The sequence below is a fragment of the Stegostoma tigrinum genome, chromosome 1, assembly GCF_030684315.1.
Source record: "Stegostoma tigrinum isolate sSteTig4 chromosome 1, sSteTig4.hap1, whole genome shotgun sequence".
Taxonomy (NCBI): Eukaryota; Metazoa; Chordata; class Chondrichthyes; order Orectolobiformes; family Stegostomatidae; genus Stegostoma; species Stegostoma tigrinum.
In genome coordinates, this window is record NC_081354.1 from 125,331,584 (window position 1) to 125,358,505 (window position 26,922).

At 39.3% G+C, this 26,922-nt stretch overlaps 1 protein-coding gene across 3 annotated transcripts in view; it reads left to right on the forward strand.

Annotated features, from left to right (window-relative positions):
• plpp1a (phospholipid phosphatase 1a) overlaps positions 1-26,922 on the forward strand; it is a 91,681-nt gene that overhangs the window by 19,162 nt on the left and 45,597 nt on the right. Inside the window, exons 1-2 of one of the 3 annotated variants that reach the window (XM_048527243.1) lie at positions 17,612-17,711; positions 24,800-24,951. In XM_048527243.1, the coding sequence (XP_048383200.1) occupies positions 24,829-24,951 (123 nt within the window). In that variant the 5' untranslated portion in view covers positions 17,612-17,711; positions 24,800-24,828. Of the gene's footprint in view, positions 1-17,556; positions 17,712-24,799; positions 24,952-26,922 lie in introns of those variants that run through there. The other 2 variants (XM_048527227.2, XM_048527232.2) reach the window with 2 other exon arrangements.

Genomic DNA, 26,922 nt, shown 5'->3' on the forward strand with positions numbered 1-26,922 from the left:
GAAGATGGTGTTTAGTGAAGAACAGTATCTAGAGAAACACCTTTGGCCTGCAACAATTCGCATCTAATCCAGGACATCCTATATCTCACAAAGCTTTTCTCTTTCAGTTTGTATTCTTTGTACAGCGGTTTTGTTGGTTTATAATAGCATTTTGTCATTTTCTTGGGATTCTCTGACATAGTTTGAATGTTTCCAAAGGAATCATTCATCCAGCTGTTTCAGACCCCTTTACTATTACATAAAATCTTCAAATGATTCAGGAGCAGACATCTGTTTTAAGTGTGACTGATTACTTTGAAATGAACAAACATTTATACGGGAAAGTGTAATCTTCTGATGGAACCTATTTTCTAAGATCTTAATCATAAGAGGCTCTTTATTTCAGAAGGATTCATTCATCACAGATTTCTTGAGATTATACAGTTGACACAGTTTTGGCTGTGATGATGCTGCACTGTACAGGTTGTTTTGCGTCGATCTTTGTTTTGACAAATGCCACGTTGCCACAAAATGATGATTTTTTTCTTGCTTGCATTCGTCCAGTGTAGATTTTGCCAGAATGAACTCTTGCACACTAATTAATGATTTTCTGCAGATGTGGAAACACTTCTTTCAAGGCATGAACTCCGAGAATTAACTCTCTAAATTCTGAAACATCTCATAAGGGGAATTTCAAAAAAGAAGTTGTAGGCTTAGCTATAGGTTTAATAATGACTTCTTAATCTTGCGCACTTATTACAAGCCCATGATACAAGCATATAATTAAACTTTTCTTTTACCAACAATGTTTTGAGAGCTGTTTACAGCTGCCCCTTTAATAAACAATTAATCTCTCATTTTGCTGACTTTTGAATTTGCTGAGTCACATTATGGGATCGCATAGGAAATTATCATTACCTAGTAGCTCACTTAATCTTAAATAGCTGTTGTGTAGAATATTAAAATTGCGCAAGTAACCAAAAACATTAGAAGTATTTTTCTATGACCTGTCCAGAGACAGGAGTACAGTTGTTTTACCATTGATGTTTCAAACTTTGAATTCCAGTTGCTACTGTGAATAGGACAAATTCAGAGCATCGGAAAGTAACATAGATGGTAAACAATTCTTGCAATCTGTACTACAGCTGAGAATAAAAGTTACACAGAATAATTCTTATCTGTGACTTGATGTAAGTAAGAATTGGTTGAATATGCTCGCCGTATGCCATTCACAGGAACATGTCAGTATTTACATATTTTACATACATTTCAGCATCATGCAAGGAAATGTGAAGCGTTGTATTGAGTTTTACAATGGAGGAGTGCAGATCTTTGTCAACGCCAGTGTGAACTTCACATTTTTTCCCTTTTGATTAGTATGAGGTCAAGTCAGCCAAATAGCATGTTCCAGATCACTACCTGGTGACTTCTGCTACAAACGAAGACTTCTGGCCATCAGATGAGAACAAAATAAGGTTCAACACTGTCGTCACATGGGGTCATATGACTCACCAGCAATCAATTCCTGTTGTCCTCCAAATCATCAGTTGTGTGTGTAATATGATTATTTGAGTAAAACAACAGAACAAGAAAAAGGCATCAGCATCTCAAGGGTTAAAACATAGACTTCTGCTTGCGTTGAGCCATAAATGGCCACTAATAGGTCAGTGGCTCTGCCAATCTGTGATATCTGAATGATTGATTTATTTTTTATTCTTTTCTGGCCGTACACAAGAGGTGCGCTGTGGTAGACATGTACTGCTGGCATTTTGGTAGAACTTGGTACAGATTAGGTTGTGACCAATAGATGCTACTTACAGACGGTAAGAGATGAGAGGCTAGGCAGGACAACATTGCAGGAATTAAATAGGAGGTAGAAATCCATTTGAAATGAACCCTTCATGTGCCAGATTCCTAGTATATCTTCTATTCTATTTTCCACATATTTTTTCTCACACCTTCATTGTCTTGATTATTTTATTTTGGTATTCATTGTATTACTTTCAATGTATGGTTCAGAAAAGGGAAAAATACATTTTTTTCCCAAATAATGAGCAGAATACAGCAAGAAGATTCGCAAATTGCTATATTGAGATTTAGGAAGGCAATAAAAGTTGAAATGAAGGAAATGAAAATCTCTCTTTGTGATTTTGTCAGTAGCAGCCAAGTTATGTCTTTTATACCCAATTATCACCGTTTCCAACACAAAATAAAGGTTCTGTGTAGTGATTGTTTGTCATGGCTGTGAGATCTGTCCTGACAAAGCCTCGTCTGATCTTTTAAACTGTGCAACCAAACAGCAGAAAATGTGAGTCAGCAATGTTTTTTAGTTTATCTTCACCAAGATTTCATTGAACTGGTAACTTAAAGCCCCAGGTCTGATGTTCTGGGAACAATGGTTTTGAATCCCACAATGGCAGGTGGTAAAATGTGAATTCAATAAAAATCTAGCATTAGAAGCAAAATTTAGTCTAATGGGTGACCTCGAGGTGAAGCTCAGCATGGTCTGGAGTCACGGCTCAGTGCAGACTAGAGGTTAGGTGCTGGCTTATTATTCTGAACTTCTTATTTTGGGTTAGAAGGCTTATTATTCTGAACATTTTATCTGTTTTTCTAATTATTTCCTATGATCTGCAATGCTGGACTTCTTATTTCTTTTTATAACTTTTTTTCCCTTAAGAAGTTGTGCTTAACAGTCTGTACCTAGGTACCTTTGTACTTATGATGGCGCCGTAAATGACGACTTGTAAACTTTCCACTGTCTCATTTGAGTACATGTGACAATGAAGCTATTTAAAATTCTTTAAAAAAAGATTGTTGTAAACACCCATCTGATTCATTAATTACCTTTAAAGGGAAGAAATCTGCCATCCTTACCTGATCTCATCTACATGAGTCCAGGCCCATAGCAATATGGTTGCCTCTTAACTGACTGCTAAAATCACCAGTAAGTCTTTCAGTTCAAGAGCAATGAGGCTTGTGTAACAAATGCTAGCCTTACCAGTAACGTTAATGTCCCATACAAGATAAAAGAAATAAAATTGTAAGAGTTATCAGTATTCTTTGGTAGTCAGTCAAATCACTTTAAAATGCAGAATACTGTGAAGATAAGCATGAACATAGGCTGGAATGTCTCTTTCATCATTAAATACCAGTCAAGCACTTAAGTGGTAATAGAACATAGAACAATACAGCGCAGAACAGGCCCTTCGGCCCTCGATGTTGCGCCGACCTGTGAACTAATCTAAGCCCCTCCCCCTACACTATCCCATCATTATCCATATGCTTATCCAAGGACTGTTTAAATGCCCCTCTTGTGGCTGAGTTAACTAATGCTGCTGGTTCTCAGGGTATCAGCTCCTGTGACAATGATGTTCCACTTGACTTGAAGCTGCCAAACAATCAGAGAGCAGCAGCCTCGAGAAGGTGCAATATAGCTTCAGCGGCCCAAACACCTGGCCGAGCAGCAAGCTGAACACCAAGTGTAGAGGCCAGTTCAGAGATTTTTTATTGTGTGGGGTAGGAGTGGGAGTAGGGACATGACAGGATCATCATCGCAGGGAGTGGGATCAGTGGGGTCAGAGGCAAGAATGGGGCGGAAGTTTTCAGCCACGCCTTCCCCCATTTTTGCTACTGCCTCCGGATTGGGACAAATTAAGGCCTCTTCCCCAACCTAGCAGGCAGATCACCCTGCTGTGAGCATTGGAAAGGCAGCTGCTTTATCAGACCTGCTGGGAGTATAGTAAACCAGGCCAGTGGCATGATGAGGCCCCTTAAGACAGCAGGTCAGGAAGGTCTAACCAGAAATTAATTCCTGAAATTGCAAGAAGGGGGCAGGTATCTCCCTACTGCCATGCGACTTCATTGCCCTTCCTGCCAACTTTCCTGCTGCCCAAGGGAAGAGAAAAGCTGGCCGTAGCCAGTCCCCTATGTGAAAAAGCCTCCATAATTGGTAGATAATAAGTGCTACCTGCTGCTCCCGTGTATGTACGTCCATTTACTTGGCTTCTGTTTTCTGTTTTATTTTATTCTGGGTAGGCACAGACATGTTGAGATAAATGGCCTCGTCATGTGCTGTACATTTCTCTAGTTTCTATTTTTTGCCCACTATTACCAGATCACTTTTCTGCAATTGTACTTTTAATACTTTGCTGCTTTTGAGTTATACTGGGCAGACTTCACACTGATTTCTAGACTGTGAAGTTGCTTGTTTTAATTATTTCTGGATGAATTGCGCTTTCTTTAACTCTTAATTTCAGGTCTTCTGTGCAAAGGTGCTATTGATTCTCAATTATTGTTTAATCCAGTTGTTCACTTGCAGACATATCTTTGGGAATCTGTTCTTCTGTCAAGCATTTATGTATAATTCACCAATGTTGCATCCAAATAACCACAAATTTAGCATTGACCATGCCAATGTATTGTTCCACAGAGTGATTAATGTTGAGAATTCTCTTCGCCAGAGAGCAGTAGAGACTAAGTCAGACAGATTTTGATCTACAAGGAAGTCAACGGCTATGAGGGAAAGACAGGAAAAAATTAAGACCACAATTGTATAGGCCAAATCTCTGCAATTCCTGCTTCTATTTCTTATGTTCTTATTTGTGCAAATATATGGAGTGCACATCTGCAACAGTCTGGATAGCAAACCCTGATCCCATGTCATAATCTGAACTGTATCCCTGCCCCCAATCTAATAGTTTCCTGCGCAATGTGTCTCTTTTCTTTTCCAGTGTTGGGCACTCAGCTGCCTGATGGGGTGAGTTGTTAAAAAAAAGCTAAGTAGAGGATTGAAGGGTGTGGTGGGCACTTCAAAGTGGGAGAAATTTACAGGCAGGACCCGGCAAAATTGTGAAAGTAATTAAATGGATGTGCTAAGATCAGGGGAGCAACGTAGGTCAATAGACAAGAGTGATTCATTTGTGAGGCAAAAGAACTCCAGATGTAGTCTCACTGGTACCCTGTATAACTGAAGTAATTTGTCCTGCTTTTGTATTCAATTTCTCTTGCAATAAGCAACAACATTCTACTAGCTTTCCTGTTACTTATCCTACCCGCATACATTTTGTGAATCATGAACTACTACATGCAGATCCCTTTTGTATCTCAGAGCTCTGCAAACATTTGCCATTTAGTTAATATGGTTCTATTTTATTCTCCTTACGAAAGCGGACAGTTTCACATTGCCATATGATACTGCGGTTGCCAGAACTTTGCCCAATCAACCTATCCTGATCTTTTTGTAGCTTCCCACGTCTTCTTCACAACTATCTATTATAGTTTCTATCTGCTGTTGTGTTATCAGATTCTGAGAGCCCTCTATGATCCCCTTACGGCTTTGATGGAAGTTGGATAAGTATAGTTTTCTTCTGCATTTATTACAAAATGAAATTCGGCCATGGTTCCTGCTCCTGATATTTATACGTGATCTATTTGTTAAAGTGCCAATGTGAGGTTGCTGTTTGAGCACAGGATAGACCATGGAGAAGCCTCAAAATGGAATACCCCACAAACTTGACTCATCCCATTTTATTGGTGAAAAGAGATATTGTTTAAAGTTATATGAGTAAATTTTCATCAATTGTGCTCTATGAGTAACTGCCTTCAAGAAGTGAGAAATAAAGCAAGAAACGTAGAGAGTTTGAAACAGTTAAAAAAAATTCAGCAAGTTATTAGCATTTAATAAAACAGCAGGGTTTAAAAAATTGCTTTAAATTTTCAGATGTTGGCACTTCATTGATTTGTTGACAAATTCTGAGGAAATGATTCCTATCTGATTCATTGCTGACTAAGTGCAGAATTGGGATCAATCCCAAGAGGGATACAACTCATACCAATCGTTCTACTTGCACAACTCTAGCACACGTGAGGCTGGACTGAAGCTTTATTTGCTTCAAAGATAGAGTGATGTTTCATAATTTAAAGCATCGGTGTGAGAATGTGTTTCTGCTGTAGATACAGGTCTGTTTAGGACTTTCAAATTGATTTAACTGTCTGAATAACCTTACATAGCCACGAGGGGTGTCTTTGCACATCCTGAAGGATTGGGTAAATCCATCTCTATGTGGATTGTTGAGGTAGTCTGACCCAGCTCCCTGGAGCCAATCAAAATCAGAAGCCAGATGTGCAATTACTGAAGCAGTCAATGGTTCAGGTCATAGCCTAGTTCAGTTCAAAAGTGTTTTTTCAGGTGCTGTCTTTTGATTTCTTGATGTCTTTTTTCTAATTATTAAAAGATTGCTACCAAGTCTATCAAAAGTTCCATTATATTGTAATTAGTTATAGGTGGGTATATTTAGCTTTTAACCTTTTATTCTGCCCTCACTCTAAATTTCACAGCCATCACATTTTTCCTCATTTAAACTAAAAGTATTTCCGAAAATAACTCATAACTTGAAATAAAATCTGCTTCCAGCTGTGTAAAGTGATTTTTTAATTTACTTTTGAGAGCTGTCGATCATTTATGTAGATGGATTGAGTAACAGAGACTGCTGTGGTCTAAGTTAAGTTGACCGTTGAATCCATGTGTAAAGGACATCATGATTATGTTACTGTGCATCATAGTAATTACATTGAATTGGAGGTTTTGTTTTTAAGCAAGGGTTATTTTGGATAGTACTCCAGTTTGAGTGAAAATTGTATGGTTTAATAAAAGAAATACAAGTTTTAATACCTGAATTAGTCTGCTGATGATATTATTTTACAATCAGAGCAATATCAATAATATAAGCATTTCTCCCCAACAAGCTTCCTATCCTTTTATAAAGTTAGAATTTGAAGGAAAGTTATGATTCGGACAGAACAAAACATTCTATCAGTCTGTAGCCACCATGGGAATTAATTTCATGATTTCCCTTGAAAGGTAAAGGGTTTGCAAAAAGAATTCCTTGGAAGAGGTTGATATTGAAATTGTGTTCTCAACCACTATGTCCATCTTTAACTATAAAGGAAATCCATCATGTTTCTGTTTTTATTTGAAACTTAGAATGACCCTAATAAAAACCCTTGTTACTTTTGCTGAACTGCAGTCTGTCATACAGAAGTGTAGATCGAGTATTACTTCCCTTATGGAGTGTTTGCTTCCTTAGCCAGTGCTGTCAGAATAACAGCCCATAGCGGGGTCACTATCATTGCATATACTCTGCAATTTAGCGTTACCACTTGTGCATCAATAAATTGGTTCCAAGTGTGCACAAACTGTCAGAGATGCCTCCGTTAATAAGATAATTAGACTTAAGTTGGCTACTTAGCAGATAGAGTGGCTAAAATATCTCATCTGGAACCAATTTTATTGTTATGTGATGATGCCTTGTAAGGTGAATGCTTTTATAAGTAGTTCAAGTTGTAGAGAAAAGGCAAACTTGCCTGAGGGAGGTGATAGGCCACTTTGAGAATTGTCATATGGTCAATGACATGACTAAAGCCCTTTTCCATTACAAATAAGTACGACACAAACTAGGGATCTATGATTCTGTTGTTAGAGGAAGTGAAGTGATTTTGTGTATTTACTCTCCACAGAAGTGGACCTGGGAATGTTTATGGATATTGGTTATTCAGTCCAACCTGGAGGCCATGGACAGTAACCTTAAAAGAACACAAAAGAGATATTGGGAATGGGGTTGGGGGCAAGGGGAAACTATTTAGTTTCATTTAATGTTGCTCTTGATTTTAGAGTATTGCTCAAAAGAAAGCACATCTTGTCAAAACTTTCACCTTGCGCTCGTAAAGAAAATTTGCAAAAATGCCAATTGAAGGGGAAACCTACATTTATACGAGTTGAGAGAAACGCAAGTGAACAATTGATAAAGGCAATGCTAAGGAGGAGTAACTGATTTATGCTGATGGATTGTTTACTGCCAGGCATTGTTTAAATTTTAAACCAAGAAATTGACTCTGGTTAAGGCAGTGCCCCTACGAATAAATCAGTGAATGTCTGTCATCTATTTGCTTGAGTTGAAATAGATGCCATGCATGTATATCTTCTTTCTGTTTGCAAATAGTTGAGCCCTTTGGAGTAATATTTGTAGCATCTTGTACACATAAATAGCAGCACTGAGAGCCTGACTGACAATCTATATTGGTCATCAACGTAATTCTTGGCACGCTCAGGATTATCCAGTAAATGATGGCCAATTGCTGAATCATATTTAATATTAGACACTGTTGTCAGTTTTGCAAAGTGGACTCATTGGGTATGGTCAGCTTGCTGTGAACAGTTAAGGAGACACACCGTTGATGTGATCCATCAGTCTGTTGGACATATAGCAAATATGACACTAATCTTGTATGAAAGGCAAAACATCTTTTCAGCTTGATGGCAGCATCCTGTTAATAGTGAACACCACTCGTGTTTTGTATTACCAAATGATTATTTTTGATATTGTTGATGTTTTCTCTTTCTCTTCTGATTTAGCAGGCTCCACGGTCTCATGGCTCAAATGCCACTGAAGGAATGAGTCCCAACTGCTGATAATGCAAATTAAAATTAGGCGCTAGAATCAGACTGTAGCACTGTCGTTATCAGAAGAGATTTAAAACAAACTATTTCATATGGAATGCAGGGAGAACTAGCTATTTGGATGCAGAACTGGCTTCAAGATAGAAGATAGCGAGTGGTGGTGAAAGGTTGCTTTTCAGACTGGAGGTCTGTGACCAGCAGGGTGCTGCAAGGATTGGTGCTGGGTCCACAGCGCTTTGTCATTTATATAAACGATTTGGATGTGAACTTAGGAGGTATGGTTAGTAAGTTTGCAGATGACACCAAAATTGGAGATGTAGTGGACTCGAAGAAGGTTCCCTCAGAGTACAACGGGATCTTGATCAGATGGACCAATGGGCCGAGGAGTGGCAGATGGAGTTTAATTTTAATAAATGTGAGATGCTACACTTTGGAAAGGCAAATCGGGGCAGGACTTATACACTTAGTGATAAGGTCCTAGGGAGCATTGCTGAACAAAGAGAACTTGGAGTGTAGGCTCATAGTTCCTTTAAAGTGAACTCAGAGGTAGGCAGAATAGTAAAAGAAGGCATTTGGTATGCTTGCCTTTATGTATTAGTGCATTGAGTAAAGGATGGGATGTCTCTTTGTAACTGTACAGGACATTGTTTAGGCCACTGTTGGAATACTGCTTTCAGTTCTGGCCTCCCTGCTGTAGGAAGGATGTTGTGAAACTAGAATTTAGAAAAGAGTAACAAAGATATTCCCTAGAGTGTCAGAGGCTGAGGGGTGACATTAGTAGACGTTTATAAAGTCATGAGGAGCATGGATAGGGAGAACAGTTAAAGTCTTTTTCTCAGGGTGTGGGTGAGTCTGAAACTAGAAGGTGAAAGGGTAAAAATTTAAAAGGAATCTGAGGGGCAACTTTTCACACAGAGGGTGGTGCATTTATAGAATGAGCTGCCAGAGGAACTGGTGGAGGCTGGTACAATTATGGCATTTTAAAAGGCATCTGGATGGGTATATGAATAGGAAAGGTTTAGAGAGATATGGCCAAATGCTTGCAAATAGCACTAGGTTAAGTTAGGATTTTTGATTGGAATGGACGAGTTAGACTGAAGGGTTTGTTTCCATGCTGTACAGCTCTATGACTCTGTATGCTCTGTAGCATGAGTCTAACTTGTGTTTGTTTCTCCTCCCCAGTGCTGACCTACCTGCATATTCCTAGTATTTGCTATGTCTGTTCATGTAGATCTATTTATTATTGATGGATAATTTAAACTGAGGTTGCTATTTAAAGGTTCGGGCAGAAATCTTGACTTTGCATAGCTCGTTAAAACAAGTGACGGTGAAGAGGCTGCTTTTTTTTAACGTCTTTTCCATTGAGGTCATTGGCAACAGAAATGGATGGCTGCTCGAGAACACTCAAACTTTACCTCATTTGATGATTTTTAGTTTAGATTCATGTGGACACAATGTGGAATATTACAGACAAGAAGGCGCAACAATACGATACCCCCTCCACATGTTCATAAACAATCGAAGAAGTTAGCAACAACACAATATTGCAAATGAAGAGAAACTATTGGCGACTTCCTTTTTGATACTACCAGATGTAGAGGAGTGGAATGGCTCCCCTTTCTTCCCACTCCTTGTTTGATTTTAACATTTTTATTTTATTTTATGAAACATTCATTTGCCAATTCAGTGTCTCCTTATCTTTTACATTTGGATGATAAAGAACTAGCCAGCTAGATTTCCTTAAGTTGAACAAGTAAGAAGCTCATTTTGTCATGCAAAAAACAAAGTTAAAAAAAAATTAAAAAACTAAAACTGGGAATGTTCATCCCAACTTCTGCAAAACATGACTTGAATCACATGCAAATCTACAATAGAGGTTAATTTTGGTCAAGTGGTCTGGTCATAGCTGACTTGGTCACATGACTTTTCTATAACTGCTATCAGAAAGTTAAAAATCCTTTGGATATTCCACAAAGTATCTTCATAATGGTAGCAGACGGCTATTGAAGCTGGGTTTTTAATTAATTTCAAGACTGAGATAGACAGATATTTTAATTAGTAAGGGAATCAAGGGAGGAAAGTGGAGTTGAGGATTATTAGATCAGCCATGATCTCATTGAATGGTAGATTCAACTCAATGAACTGAAAGGCCTGCATCTGATCTCATGACGTATGGTGTTATGGGGAGGCTGTTAATAGACCCTTTGGAGTGGATTTGGAGTACTACAGAGTCAACTAAAGCAATTTTTAGTTTGTCAGTGACCTGGTTTTAGTTGAAATTGCCTTTACAAAAAGTCTAATGTTTGTTTCCAGCTGATGAGTTAAAAATTAATATTTGAGTGAACATGTCTTTGTAAGACTTTATGTAGAGGTTTTTTCTTTCAATCATAGTGCAACACAAATAATATTGTGTTCGTCACTTGTTATGCTTTTCATCCTTCTTAATGTATATTGAATTCAGATGTTTTAAAATCAAGCAAAATGATTAATGTGTGGTTGTTTCAATAGATTCCACTGCCTAATATCAGGCAGAGTTTAAATTTCCCCCTTCTGTGCAGAATTGCACTGAGCTGTTCACACAAACAAATTTCTAGGTTAAATTTTCTCATCTAGAACATAGAACATAGAAGAACATAGAACATAGAACAGTACAGCACAGAACAGGCCCTTCAGCCCACAATGTTGTGCCGACCATTGATCCTCATGTATGCACCCTCAAATTTCTGTGACCATATACATGTCCAGCAGTCTCTTAAATGACCCCAATGACCTTGCTTCCACAACTGCTGCTGGCAACGCATTCCATGCTCCCACAACTCTCTGCGTAAAGAACCTGCCTCTGACATCCCCTCTATACTTTCCTCCAAACAGCTTAAAACTATGACCCCTCGTGCTAGCCATTTCTGCCCTGGGAAATAGTCTCTGGCTATCAACTCTATCTATGCCTCTCATTATCTTGTATACCTCAATTAGGTCCCCTCTCCTCCTCCTTTTCTCCAATGAAAAGAGACCGAGCTCAGTCAACCTCTCTTCATAAGATAAGCCCTCCAGTCCAGGCAGCATCCTGGTAAACCTCCTCTGAACCCTCTCCAAAGCATCCACATCTTTCCTATAATAGGGCGCCCAGAACTGGACGCAGTATTCCAAGTGCGGTCTAACCAAAGTTTTATAGAGCTGCAACAAGATCTCACGACTCTTAAACTCAATCCCCCTGTTAATGAAAGCCAAAACACCATATGCTTTCTTAACAACCCTGTCCACTTGGGTGGCCATTTTAAGGGATCTATGTATCTGCACACCAAGATCCCTCTGTTCCTCCACGCTGCCAAGAATCCTATCCTTAATCCTGTACTCAGCTTTCAAATTCGACCTTCCAAAATGCATCACCTCGCATTTATCCAGGTTGAACTCCATCTGCCACCTCTCAGCCCATCTCTGCATCCTGTCAATGTCCCGCTGCAGCCTACAACAGCCCTCTACACTGTCAACGACACCTCCGACCTTTGTGTCGTCTGCAAACTTGCTGACCCATCCTTCAATCCCCTCGTCCAAGTCATTAATAAAAATTACAAACAGTAGAGGCCCAAGGACAGAGCCCTGTGGAACTCCACTCACCACTGACTTCCAGGCAGAATATTTTCCTTCTACTACCACTCGCTGTCTTCTGTTGGCCAGCCAATTCTGTATCCAAGCAGCTAAGTTCCCCTGTATCCCATTCCTCCTGACCTTCTGAATGAGCCTACCATGGGGAACCTTATCAAATGCCTTACTGAAGTCCATATACACCACATCCACAGCTCGACCCTCATCAACTTTTCTAGTCACATCCTCAAAAAACTCAATAAGGTTTGCAAGGCATGACCTACCCCTCACAAAGCCGTGTTGACTGTATTTGATCAAGCCATGCTCTTCCAGATGGTCATAAATCTTATCCCTCAGAATCCTTTCTAACACCTTGCAGACGACAGACGTGAGACTTACCGGTCTATAATTGCCGGGGATTTCCCTATTTCCTTTCTTGAAGAGAGGAATTACATTTGCCTCTCTCCAGTCCTCAGGTACGACTCCAGTGGAGAGCGAGGATGCAAAGATCTTCGCAAGTGGCGAAGCAATTGCATTTCTCGCTTCCCAAAGCAGCCGAGGACAAATCTGATCCGGGCCTGGCGACTTGTCAATCTTAATGTTTGACAAAATTTACAGCACATCAGCTTCGTCTATCTCTATCCATTCCAGCATGCACACCTGCTCTTCAAAGGTTTCATTCACTACAAAGTTTGTTTCTTTCGTAAAGACAGAAGCAAAAAACTCATTTAGGGCTTCCCCTACCTCCTCAGGCTCCACACACAAGTTCCCTATGCTATCCCTGATCGGCCCTACTCTTTCTTTGACCATTCTCTTATTCCTCACGTAAGTGTAAAATGCCTTTGTGTTTTCCCGGATTCCTTCTGCCAAGCCTTTCTCGTGCCCCCTCCTGGCTCTCCTCAGACCATTTTTGAGCTCCTTCCTTGCCTGCATGTCATCCTCTCTAGCTGAACTTGACCCTAGCTTCCTCCACCTTATGTAAGCTACCTTCTTCCTTTTCACTAGAAGCTCCACCGCTCTCGTCATCCAAGGTTCCCTAATCTTACCCCTTCTTGCCTGTCTCAGAGGGACATATTTACTCATCACTCCCAACAACTGTTCCTTAAACCGTCTCCACATGTCGATAGTTCCCTTACCATGGAACAACTGCTCCCAGTCCATGCTTCCTAACTCATGTCTAATCGCATCATAGTTTCCTCTTCCCCAATTAAATATCCTCCCATTCTGCCTAATCCTCTCCTTCTCCATAGCTATGTAGAATGTGAGGCAGTTATGGTCACTATCACCAAAATGCTCTCCCACCACAAGATCTGATACCTGCCCCGGCTCGTTTCCGAGCACCAAGTCTAGAATGGCCTCTCCCCTCGTCGGCCTGTCAACGTACTGCGTTAGGAAACCCTCCTGAACACACCTTACAAAAACAGCTCCATTCAAATCTTCTGCTCTAAGGAGGTTCCAATCAATATTAGGAAAGTTAAAGTCACCCATTACAACAACCCTACTGCGTGCACACTTTTCCAAAATCTGTCGACCTATGCTTTCTTCAATCTCCCTGCTGCTATTGGGGGGCCTGTAGTAAACCCCTAACGAGGTGACTACTCCCTTGCTGTTCCTAATTTCCACCCATACTGACTCAGTAGGCAGATCTTCCTCGACAAAGGAAGCTTCTGTAGCTGTGATACCCTCTCTGATTAGTCGTGCTACACCCCCTCCTCTTTTTCCCCCCTCCCTATTCTTTTTAAATGTTCTAAACCCTGGAACATCCAGCAACCATTCCTGCCCATGAGAAACCCATGTCTCTGTTATGGCCACAACATCATAGCACCAGGTACTGATGCATGCTCTAAGTTCATCACTTTTATTCCTGATACTCCTTGCATTAAAGCAAACACACTTTAACCGATCCCTTGGTTCCTTCCCAGGAAAATCCTTCCCACTAGCTGGCCTACCTCTTGCTACTGCCTCACCTGCATCAACGCTCACCTCTGGTATACAGCTCAGGTTCCCACCCCCCTGCCATACTAGTTTAAACCCTCTCGAACTACTCGAGCAAACCTTCCACCCAGGACATTGGTCCCCTTCCAGTTCAGATGCAACCCGTCCTTCTTGTACAGGTCCCACCTTCCCCAGAAGGCATCCCAATTATCAACATATCTGAAGCCCTCCCTCCTACACCAGCTGCGTAGCCACGTGTTCAGCTGCGCCCGCTCCCTGTTCCTCACCTCACTATCTCGTGGCACCGGTAGTAAACCAGAGAACACTACTCTGTTCGTCCTGCTCTGCAGCTTCCATCCTAACTCCCTGAAATCACTTTTTATATCCTCAAACCTATTTCTGGCTATATCATTAGTGCCAATATGTAACACGATTTCTGGCTGTTCGCCCTCCCCTTTTAGAACTTTATACACCCGATCGGAGACGTCCCGGACCCTGGCACCAGGGAGGCAACATACCTTCCGGGAATCCCGATCTTGCCCACAAAATCTCCTGTCGATTCCCCTAACTATCGAGTCCCCTACCACGAGTACTTTTCTATTCTGCCCCCTTCCCTTCTTTGCCACAGTGTCAGGCTCAGTGCCAGAGAACTGACTACTATGGCTTTCCTCTGGTAGGTCATCCCCCCCAGCAGTATCCAAAACGGTATACTTATTGCTGAGGGGAATGCCCACAGGGGATCTCTGCACTGTCTGTCTGTCCCCTTTCCTCCCCCTAACTGTAACCCATCTATCCTCGACCTGAGCCTTAGGAGTGACCAACTCCCGATAACTCCTCTCAATTACCCCCTCTGCCTCCCGAATGATCCGTAGTTCATCCAGCTCCAGCTCCATTTCCCTAACACAATCCTTCTGCACAAATAGTAGGATTGTCACAGGTTTAGGGAGAAAGAGAGGAAAAATACACTCTCCAGTAAATACCACTATTACAGCTGCTTCTGTTTGGATATTGGGTATTGTGTAGGATTGGACTGGTTGGGTCCAACCGTCTGATTTGGAATAGCCAATTGTGAAATGATTAGCTGCACCCTATTGATGATGAATGAAGTCACAGTTCACTAAGATGATGGCAGTGTCTAGTACACACATATGACTGTGTATAAGTTTTGTCTTCAGTTCAGGAAGACAGAAAATAAGCTCACTTTTCGGTAAGTAAGATTAATACTGGCTCAGGAGTTGATGATATCTAAATGAGCAGACCTGAGCAGTGATCATTCCAAACTGAACTTAGACCCATGTAGGAGTGGTGTGTTTATTGACTATCTTTCATGTTCTGTTTACTCATTACTAAAATACCATTGCTATTTCCTTCACAATTGCACTAAGGCTTCCTGGACTTTTAACATAATGAGTTTGTTTGAACTGGAACATTAACATTAAAATTACTAAAATTAGTATTCTGTATTATAGTATTGAATAAGTCATTCGTGTATGACTATTAGATCTGTAATGTAGTTCTTTAAAACATATAATCTGTGTTCAGAAGCAGAGATGACTCTGCAAGCACTATGATTGTCCTTGGCTCACTGGTTAATGAGGGAGCGGGCTGTCTCATCATCTGATCCTGATTGCTATCCAGAGAGTCCTGTGCACATGAATGTTGGGTGTGGACTAGATAAGCTGCTGAGTTGCAGCCCATTCCATCCACTCCCAGCACAATGGTCAGATAACTGACTGTCAAAGTTCATGTATGACTTATGGAAATTTGCTAAGGTTCCAGAAAGCTACTAGCACCTAAGGATCTGTAACCTAGAAGCAGTTATTTGTCTCAGGAGAGAAAGGAAAAGGAGGAGAAATGGAAGGGAAATGAATCATCTAAAATAAATGCAAGGAAAGAAATGTCCTTAAAATTTTCATTTGAAAATATTAGATAAGATAAAGATAAAAAGCAAGATACGTTTTGCATCTGCAAATACTATACTGTACAAGTCCAGAAACATTTTGAACTCAATATGTGAATCATTGCAGATTAATGTTGTCCAAGGTGAGCATAATTTCCTGGTATGACTTCACATTGTAGGGAGACTACACTGGGGAGAAACAATTATTATATACCAAACTAGCAAGATATAATCAAATAAAACATCATGCAATGCATAATTTTTCCCCCAGTTTAATCGAGAGACTAGTCGCCTTCTCCAAAACAGCGAGCATTCAGCAGTGTGATATTACACAATATTTCCAGATAATCTATAGCAAATTTAAAATCCCTTCTTCAGACTGTGACTAAAGACATGTTAATTACAATGTTATGTTCCGTCTTATTTGGTGTATCTAACAGACAAAAGAACAGGCCCTCAGCTGAGTTCTATGAATGCCATAACAGTGGTTTTGTGAAACCAAACAATGGCATTTCTTGTATACAGGCGTACCGTAGAGTTTGCTTTCTGCTGTTATGTGGTCCACATTTAGCCACAAGTTTTGCACAGAAATTAGGTATATTTAACAAATGATGTCAACATTGAAAGAAGCAACTGTAAACCTCAGAGGCTGGGGCTTTTGAAGGTCAAAGGAATGGCTTGACATGTGTCCATGCCACAAGTTTTCATGAATTCTGATTCTCTGACCTGAGTTATTTCTTCGGGTTGAGTATAAATGAAGGCTGCAAGAATGGCAGAAATACTGTAAAGCATGTCACCATACTCCAGGCCTCCACCCACATCCGAGAGAGACTAGTTTGGATTAATTTAGCACAGGCTTTTAAGTACATCTTTTAGTCCCTGTTTTGGATTATGTGGTACTAGAAGGGCAAATTAAATTTTATAACTTTAAAAATCCTTTCAACGATGAGGCAAACATGTCAATTTATTTGACCTCTCATTAACTGTGTTGTACCTCTATCATGGATAACTATACAAAATTGAATGATGTTATAAAAGTAAATTAGCCATCCAGTGGTCATGCATTGAATACAAGAACTAGGTTTCTGATAAATTTGTTAGTACTTCCTTAATCAATTCACACTAATGCTTGTTGCTAATAAATAAGACCATAAGACATAGGAGCAGAAATTAGGCCATTCAGCCCATGGAGTCTGATCCACCATTCAATCATGGCTGATAAATTCCTCAACCCCATTCTCCTGCTTTCTCCCCTAATCCTCGATCCCGAATTGAAAAGGAAAAGAATCACCAAAACATGACTTTCCAAATAGCAGTCTGAGATCCATCATGAAACTGAAAAGTTTTGAGTGAATGCCAAATAATTTAAGTTCATGTCGTGAGAAAAAAGTTGGAATTTCCATCTTAGGATGAAACAAACATGTGTCCACTCAATTTGCAGTAAAAACGGAATTACCAATTCTAAACCTATTTGACACAAATAAAAGCAAGAACATATAGCAAATTATGTGTTCTGTGTCAGTGAATTAAAATATATAGAACTGTTTACTTAAGTCTTTAATACAGAATTGAGTCAAAATCTGGCAAGTGGACTGTTTTGTACTTTGAATTTCCTGGATACTGGATTTATGACTGTTAACTCTATTGTAAAGTTGTCAGTTGAAGGTTCACTTAAAAGCATTTTTTTTCTTCCTTCCTACAGCTGGTATGCCAATGGGTGTTATAAATTTGTTCAAAGTAAACCCATTTCAAAGAGGTTTTTATTGTGATGATGAAAGCATCAAGTATCCGTTCAAGAATAGTACCGTCACTTCCACTGTGCTCTACACAGTGGGGCTTTCACTGCCCATATCATCTGTAAGTAGCTCAAACTATCTGTGAAACAATCAAAGTTGCCCCTTAAAACTCATGATAGATGAGTGAATGAAGTGATAAAAACATGCTGCTGACTTGGCTTACTTGTTTAATTAGGGTGAAGCCTGCTTTTTTATTTCTTTCTACATTTTCCTTATCAATTTTCATCTTAGTCGAATGCAATTTGTAATCATAAAACTATAAGATGAACTTTTGCTAATACTGTATTTCCGCCTATCACTCGTAAATAAACAGATGCACCACACTGTCATTACCAGTAGTAAGCAAAGGGGAGATGGTGAATCTGTGGGGCTAGTCTATGGATTGCACAAAGAAAGAGCAGGCATGGATCCCTCGGGTGGAATGGTTTTCTTCAATGTTATAAACCAATGAAGGTTTATGTAATGTGACAAGTGATTTTGAGGGCCATGCAATAGTTAATGGAATAATTAAAATAAAATGGTTATTGTAAAAGTAGGATTTAGTCTGTTTGCGGTTGTATATGCCTGACTACACTTACTCACTGTTTTATTTAGACTATGAATGCTTTCATCGTTTGGATGTGTCAACAGCTACACATTCAGGCACTGGCTTGTTCCAATATTTTTTATCCAATTGTGGGTCAAATTATTATTGCAGCTAATCAGCACTGCTATGTCTGATTCTTTCAGCTTTTTTGGACTCTTCCATACAATATCAATCAGTCTTGATCAGGACGACATGTGAGCTGAGCATTTCAAATCCTTCTAGAGAAGAATATTGATTTTTTTTTTAAGTAGCCACTGAGAAAGAACAGTTTGCACCCAGCACCCGCACTAGAACAGTGCAGATGAGCTCATGAGTCACTAGTTTCAATCTTAGCTTCTGATGACATCAGTCTTCCCTCATTATCCCCATTTCCATTGACATTTCCCAGCTAAAATCTTAGTGGTGCTGGAGACTTGGAAGCCTGAGGGCTGATATGCTATATTGGACACAAGGGTTGTGCTCCTGCCTGTCAGTTATAGAGTAGCATTAACTTCTGCAGTTAAGAAGTCAGCATGCGCCCTGGTTGAATGGAAAGCCTAGGTCATGGGGAAATAATTGAAGCCTTGAGACACAGTAAAACTGAAGATGCAGAGGTTCTCCAGGGGCCCACAGGATGCAGCTTGATGTTAAGCCAGTGCACATCACCAAGTGCAATTTGTTGATGTCTGAGTCTCTGAGATTAGCAAAATGAATGTTATGAACAGTTAATATTCATATTTTTATTGACCTTATAAAAAGCAGAATAGTTGCAGCTAAAATTGACTCATGATGCACAAACATGATATGAGTGGTGCTCACGGTACAGCAGATGTTTTCCCTTTATAATTTGAAGATTGTAACTGCATTTCAGCTGAAAGAAAACTGTAAGAAAATGTTTTCAGATTAATCCTGCATTCCATGGATTCAGAACTATTTCATGAAATAACATCATTTGATTTTTCGAGATAATAAAATGTGAGGCTGGATGAACACAGCAGGCCAAGCAGCATCTCAGGAGCACAAGCTTTTGTGCTCCTGAGATGCTGCTTGGCCTGCTGTGTTCATCCAGCCTCACATTTTATTATCTTGGAATTCTCCAGCATCTGCAGTTCCCATTATCTCTGATTATATTTGATTTTTCGATACTGTTACTTCACGAAGATTATTTTTAATGTAGGAATGAAGTTCATTGTTGGTAGAATGTTCAGTGCTCAGAATTACTCCTGCACCAGCACGAAAAAAATAGGAATTCACTATATGCACTTGTAACAGTAATTGCTTATGACATTAGTCATGCTACAACATGAGCACAACGTGCTTTTCTTAAAAAGGATGAAAATTTTGCATTAAATTAAATAGACTCTGGATTTAATATTTATAATTGCTCATCCATTTTGATGCCATTTTCACTAAGTTTGTACATGCTGATGGAAATGAGTTTGATCCAACTCAAGTGCCACTAAATATAATGTGGAATGAGGATCTTATTTTAAGATGATTATTAGCAATTGATCAAGTAAAACTTGTTGAACTGGTGACCATTTTAGTGTTTTGATATTAGATGAAAGAATAATCATTTTCTTTGGAGTCCCCAATGAGGTGCTCGAAACATTACTTTCTGACGGGGGTCTTTGATTAATCTTTCTTATCTTGACTTCTTATTTCGGCATTCCTTGAGTTCTGTGGAAAAAATGTGGTGTAAAAATATCAAGTTATTGTTGAATTTGTGCTGGATTCACAGTGACTGTCACTCTATGATTGCAGCTTTTTGGGTTGTATTGCTGCCTGAACATTCTCTTCCAGAAACTGTGTTGTTGTATTAGTTCCGTTGGATATCTTTTAATCCAACAGTATTCCAACTTCTTAGCAGACGACTTAGAAAACTTCTTGCTGACAAAGATGCCATCGCTTTTGCAGAGATTAAAGAGCGCACGAAACAGTAGAACAATTTGGCTTGCTTCCTGGTTTCCTCCTTCAGAGTTTTATTTGAAACTGTTCCTTTTGTAAGATACTTTGCAACCGTCTACCTCAGAAGGTATTGGAGGCAGGATCACTGAATACTTCAAAGAGAGTTGGATGAATACTTGTTAGGCAAGGGAATCAGGAGTTATTGAGTAGAATAGTAGCTGAGAATGTGGGAACACAAACAGATCAGCTTGACCTTATTGAATGGCAGAGCAGACTTGAAGGGTGAACTGGTCTACTTCTACATAAGTTCCTATTTCACACATTCATGAGTTGTATACAGTTGGCGAATTGAAACATGACGAGCTCCTTCATGATTGTGGTCTTGCTTTTTGAAAATCACCAACACATTTTGGCCTCTTCTGTGGTCAGCAGTTCCATTGTTAATCTTTCTTGTGCAGTTTTTGGTTTTGTTTCAAAAAGAGAATAAAATAGTAATTGTCTCAAAGTGATGAAGTGCATTTGGCACAACCATATGTGGCAGAATCCATGTAGATAATCTTAATTGTGCTGTAGTTTGAGTTGTGGCATTAGAGCTTTGCTATAAGCCGTGTTTCCAAGTAGATGGATTTAGCAGAGTAGAATTTCATTGTTTGCAGGTTTACTTTAGGAATATGGAAAGCCACAATACTGGTGATACAATCAAAATATGGCTGCCAATTTCTGATGAGCAAATTGTACCTTCAGTACATTATCTAGCAATAAAAATAAACCACAGAATTTCAAAACTTTGGGTTACTCACGACGTTTGGAATAATGCTGCAAAATGAAAGCCAACTCAACGTGCATGTTCTACATTCCAAATCCCATCATCTTGTGGAATGTCCTGTCCCACATGTCTAAAGAAATGTAGTTTGAAAACCAACCTGTTCATCTCCATGATTCATGGCAGAAACTTGGGACTGTTCAAATTGAAGGACAGCAGATGGTGATTCCCCCATACTAACAATAGGAATCAAAAATGCTGATATCCAGGTATAAAAGTGGTATGATGAAAACCTTCTGTATTTTCAGTGATTTGTGTCAATAATGTTGTTAGTTGAATTACCTTGACATAAAATTGTCACTGTCATTTGCTGCTTCCTGATTAACTTAAATTATTACAAGAAATAAATATCCTTTAATTCCATCAGCTTGGAGCAATCAATGCTATAATATGTATTCTAACAATACTATGTGAAAGTGTAGAGCAAGATTTAATAGAAACATACAATCTCAATGTTCAGGAAAAGAGCAACTAGCGCATCATGCCTACCAATGCTGTGGTGACTGGATCATCATAGCTAAACCAGCTTAAACCATTTCTTCACAACCATGGAATCACCTGAGAAGGGTGTAAACCCTGGGTGCAATGAGGGAAAAGACATTCTGAAAGATTCCTCCCCATCCTCCACTTGTGATTAATTTGAGTTCAGGAGATCCCCTGGATTAAGTGTTTTCAAAATATGATCTTTACTCCAGCTAGGAGGTGCTTCAGCTAGTTCCTGAAGATAGAGAATTACCATCCACCACACCAGCTGAAGTTTGCTCGAGGAAAGGAAAATCTGTTCAATTTTCTGTGTGTTCCTACTCTTTGAAACATCAGCTCCCTGGTCCTCCTCAATCAATTGTAATCAAATAGTCTATTAATAGGAATTGAATCTGTCCCTCTAAATATTTTATAGGCTTATCAGATTACTTCAAAATCTATAATGCTATAAAACAGGCAGACAAAGGCCTTTGAGCCTATCTGAGTAACTGAAGTTGTTTAAGGTAATGTCGGCTCTCATAGGTCAAACTGCACTGGGGACGTGTGATCTGTCCAGTATCCAATACTGTCTTTTGAATTAGATAAAATGGCTTTATTAGTTCATAGAGCACAGTATTTTGTCAGCTTTAGCTACGATTTGGTCATGAAGTTTTAGTGATTGGTGTATAACATCAGGATCTTGTTCTCCCTCAACTTCTCTCTGTTGTTTCGTGTCATGATATGGATCATCTCTGTTGGACCTAATAACATGCATGACACTATATTTATCTAAAGTAAACATCTTATATTATGAACCCAACATAACACTTCTTCAAAACATGAAGAAGTCATTATTGGACTCAATTCTAACTTTCTGTATCCACAGATGTTGCCAGACCTGCTGACTGCATTTTATTAACTTGGGTACTTGGGTCCTTAAACCCCTTTTGGCCTCCACTGTTCCTAGATTTTTGCCATTTAAAAAAAAATACTTGAATGCATTCCTTTTTTGGTCCAAGCTGAATGATCTGACCATTATTTGCATTGAAGTTCTCTAATGCGATCTTCTTGTGGTATTTTGGGACCATTGACTTAATGAGACTAAAACCTCACCTTCCCTGAACTGAACTGCTTATTCACCTTTCAAAATGTTTGTCCAGAAGAGTTGTTAATCCATTGTTTTGAAACTACCTCCATGCAAGTCTAAACAGGAGGAATAAAAGTTAAAAGGTAAATTCCCTCATGGTACGAATATTTTATGGAAGCACTTGAGTGCAGATAGAAATTCCCTCATTGTTTTGTAACAAATCAGGTCACTGTTCCAGTGCCTGTACCATTCACTTGTCAAACTCAGAGCAGACCCAATTGTTTCATGTTAGGGCGTGAATTTTAATCTATGTGGGCTCCCTCTTTAAATTTTTTAAAAGTGCAGGAGTAACTGACATGTGTTGAGAAACTTGGAAGCCAATAATGTTTTGAATTATACCAAGCTACACATTTTCGGAGAAAATGCTGCCTCATGAGTGCATTTATTTCTGTATTATCAGCAGTGATGAGGCAATGGACTAGATGAAAAGAATCAAGAAGATTTTCTTTTTATAATCCTTCCTGATTTTCTTAGAACTGTAGTTAAAATGAGTTACATCACTGAACAAACAAGCCCAGACTATATTGATGGATGGGTCTTGACAGCAGTTGTAAAATCTAATTTTATTCATAGCATTTCTGCACAAAATCTTGTTTCAATATTTAATTTCTGGAGAGCAATACCAGAATTTTCTACATTGGTAAGTCTCACAACCATTTTGAAGATATTTTTATCAATTGGTATTTTGCTAACTTTTGCTTCAGCATTGCTGTTAAAAAAAAGCTAACAGAACATGAATAAATTTAAATTGTTGTACTGTTTAATGTTTGCACAAACCAGAGATGACTTGTTTAAAAAGAAATAATTTGTATTACATTCTGTTGTAAATGTGGACTATAATTTTCATTACTGTCAGGTTATCATTTCAGTTATCATTTCAAGTTAATGTTTAGAAAGAAGTTATATGAAAGTCTAGTTAAACCTGATCTTTGTTTTATGGCAGTATGATAAGGCTTAATTTCATGAATAGGAACTCCTGATGTGGAACTTTGTGCCAAAATTACACATTGAGACTTTGGACATATATCCCAGGGGTCCTACACATTGACAATATATCTGTTTAAATGGACTCCCACTGTATAATTCCCTTTGACAATAGCAGTACCTTATGAAATTTGCAAGAATATATCAAATAGAATCAAAAAGCTCTGTTAACATCTCGGATAGCAGTTCTTCCCATCCCCTTGACCTTTCCTCTTTATTACAGCACCATTCTACAGGTGTTGGGAACTTTTTAGTCTATCACCCAATTAGCCATTCTCTGTGTCAGAGTAGCAGCATACTATGTGACTATAGAGAATTAAAAAAACCTTGCAACTGTCCCCCATTGTAACTCAAGGGAGACAATTGGACAGGATTATGTATCTCCAAATGATTTAGCTTCCTAAGCAACCCTTCTTTGCTTTGGAGTTGTATCTCTAGAAATCAGGTTAATGGTGGGTTGTTAAAGTGATCAGATGTCAACAGTCCAAAGTGGCTGTATGGATTGTCAATTTAGAATTTTTGTTTGTTAATTCAAGTTCTATTTAGCTGCTCTTTGAAAGCAATGACTTTTACCTTTTTTGTCCTCTCCACATTATACTCCAGTGTTCAAAAATGGCAGGCAGCTCAGTGGCAGCAGATACAACAGAATAACTACAGTGTGGAAAGAGGCTATTTGGCCCATTGGGTCTTTCCTAACTGCCCAAAGAGCGTCCCACCAGACCCAGCTCTTCCCACCCTATCCCTGTAACCCTGCATTTACCATGGGTAACCCACCAAGCCTGTGTTCTATGGACACTATGGAGCAATTTGGCATGGCCAATCCACCTAATCTGCACATTTTTGGACTGTGGTTAGAAACCAAAGCATCCAGTGGAAACCCACACAGACAAAGGGAGAATGTACAAACTCCACACAGACTGGAATCAAACCTGTGCCCCTGGTGCTGTGAGGCAGCAGTGCTAACCACTGAGCCACTGTGCCACCCTTCACATCTCTGGTGATCTCTACATTTTCTATGTGGCCAGTTCCATTTTGCAATAACGATTATGAGTCTACAAAGTGGGCAAATCACCCTGAGATGACCATGTGCTATGACCACACTATTTAATCTGTTAAGTGCTCGTTTATTTTCTTCTGCTTTAACCTGTAGTTTGATGCTAGATAAATCATTAAATCAGAAAATATTTTGGCATCAGTCATTGAGCAACCCACATCGTATCTGGTTATACTGACAGTCTGGTTTTTTATTACTTTTGTTAGCTGGATTGCCCTTTGCAATTCTTACACCGATGCATTCACCATTCAGACGAGGATTTTACTGTAATGATGAAACTATCAAGTACCCTTACAAAGAGGACACCATACCCTACCAGTTATTAGCTGGCATATTTATTCCATTTATTCTGCTGGTAGTAAGTCAACTTATTTTTACTCGATGCAATTCACTCTGTCGTTTTTATTTGCTCTTGCAAATTCTGTTGCTTAGTAAGTGATGTGCCCATCAGTCACACTAAGGAAAACTTACGACCCATTTGACTTTAGTCATTGCCTGAATGGCTTGGTGAGTAAAATGTTAGCTGATTCTTAACCATTGATTAAATAAGCCCATGGTTAAACCCCTAGTCAGTGCTGAGTGTGAGATGAGGATTTGAAGTTTCCCTTATTTCCCCAGGCAATATCTAGGCACTGTTCAGTGATTCCTGAGGGAGAGCAGGGAGCTCAGTTAGCTCAATTGACTGGACAGCAGATTTGTGATACAGTGATGCTAACAACATGGGTTTAATTCCTGTACTGGCTGAAGCTACCATGAAGGATTCTCCTTCTCAACATCTCCCCTTGTCTGAGGCATGGTGACCCTTGGGTTAAACCATCAACAGTTACCGTGCTCTCCCTGATGAAAGAGCAGTCCAATGGTCCAGTAAGACTATGGTGACTTTACTGATTTCTAGAAGAAAGTCTAACTGTGGATCATTTTGTTAGCACTCAGCAAGAGAAAATCAGCTATTGATGATCATTTTACAGGAACATAGAATTGTAAGGCTTGCACAAAGAACAGTAAGGAGCATTTCTAAGATGAGAAATAATATCCTTGAGTTTCCTGTCCCATTATATTGGCAAACTAGCAATTGAAGAAGGAAAATTGGATGAATTAGGTTTCTGTGAGCACCTGCCCCTGCCATCATTTCTGACATTTTCTGCTGAGTGATGTTGGACACACTATTGTCTGCTTAGATATGCCTGAGATTGTTATGAAATTAAGAAATACATTTGTATGTTGTGTTTCCTTCCCTTTCCACTCTCACAAACTAGACAAAATGGACACCTGTGCATCCCTTGTGCCTAATGTTGCTATAGGTTACAGGGTAGGGGTAACTTTAAATGGCTAAATTCCTTTGGAAATGATCTTTCCCAAATCTTTAGGTGGGACCACAGGCCAACTGAGATAGTAATTGGCATTATTAGTCCCAGTGCTAGCTAAAATACATAAAGGGCCCTGACCCACAGCTTGTATACTGACATTAGGGAACTACTGACAAAGGGCAGAAGACCTACCTACATTCTGACTTCATTGCAATTTCTAAGATAATTTGTTGAGCTTTGATGTATTGCTTTAAACTCAACTGTTAAATTCTTAAATATCTTATTGAAAGAGTGTCTTCTTCAAGAAAATGGGCTTAATTAGTAAAGTTTTTTAAAATTATTTGTTAGTTTCATCAGCTATCCTGTGATTTGAGGACAGTGCCCTCCCTAGGTTATGAGTTACTGCCGTAGGTCTTTATGCAACTGGACAGGCTGATTATGGACCTTCAGATCTTTGGACAAGTAGGGCAAGACATCACATGATGTACTGGAATTGAGGATGCAGGATTTGTTTCTTTTTCTTTCTATGCCATCATCTGCCTCAACAATAAAGTATTTGGACTGAAGATATATACGGTTTCATAGGCAAGTAGTCACCATTTTGGTAGCAAGCTCCTCTATAATCAATATCGCTGCTGCCTTGAGGAAGGAGCAGCGCTTCGGAAACTTGTTGTTTCAAATAAACCAGTTGGACTATAACCTGGCGTCATGTGATTTCTGACCTTGGCCAATCTTTTGAGGAGACCTTCAGAATATCTGTGAAGACTTTTCTTTGCCCTGCCCTGGAACATTGGCTCAGCTACTCACTAGATCAACTTGCTGAACAGTCAAGCAAGGTGTTTCTGCCTCAAAGAACAAAAACTATTTTCTTAGAACTCTTGTGAACCTCTGATTTGGTGCCTTGTGTAGCTCTGGTGTAAAACCTGTTTATAGGCTTCTAATCCCTGATCAATGTATTTTAATTACATGTGTAATATGTCATTGTCAAAAAGACATGAAATTCTTAAATTACCACATTCTAT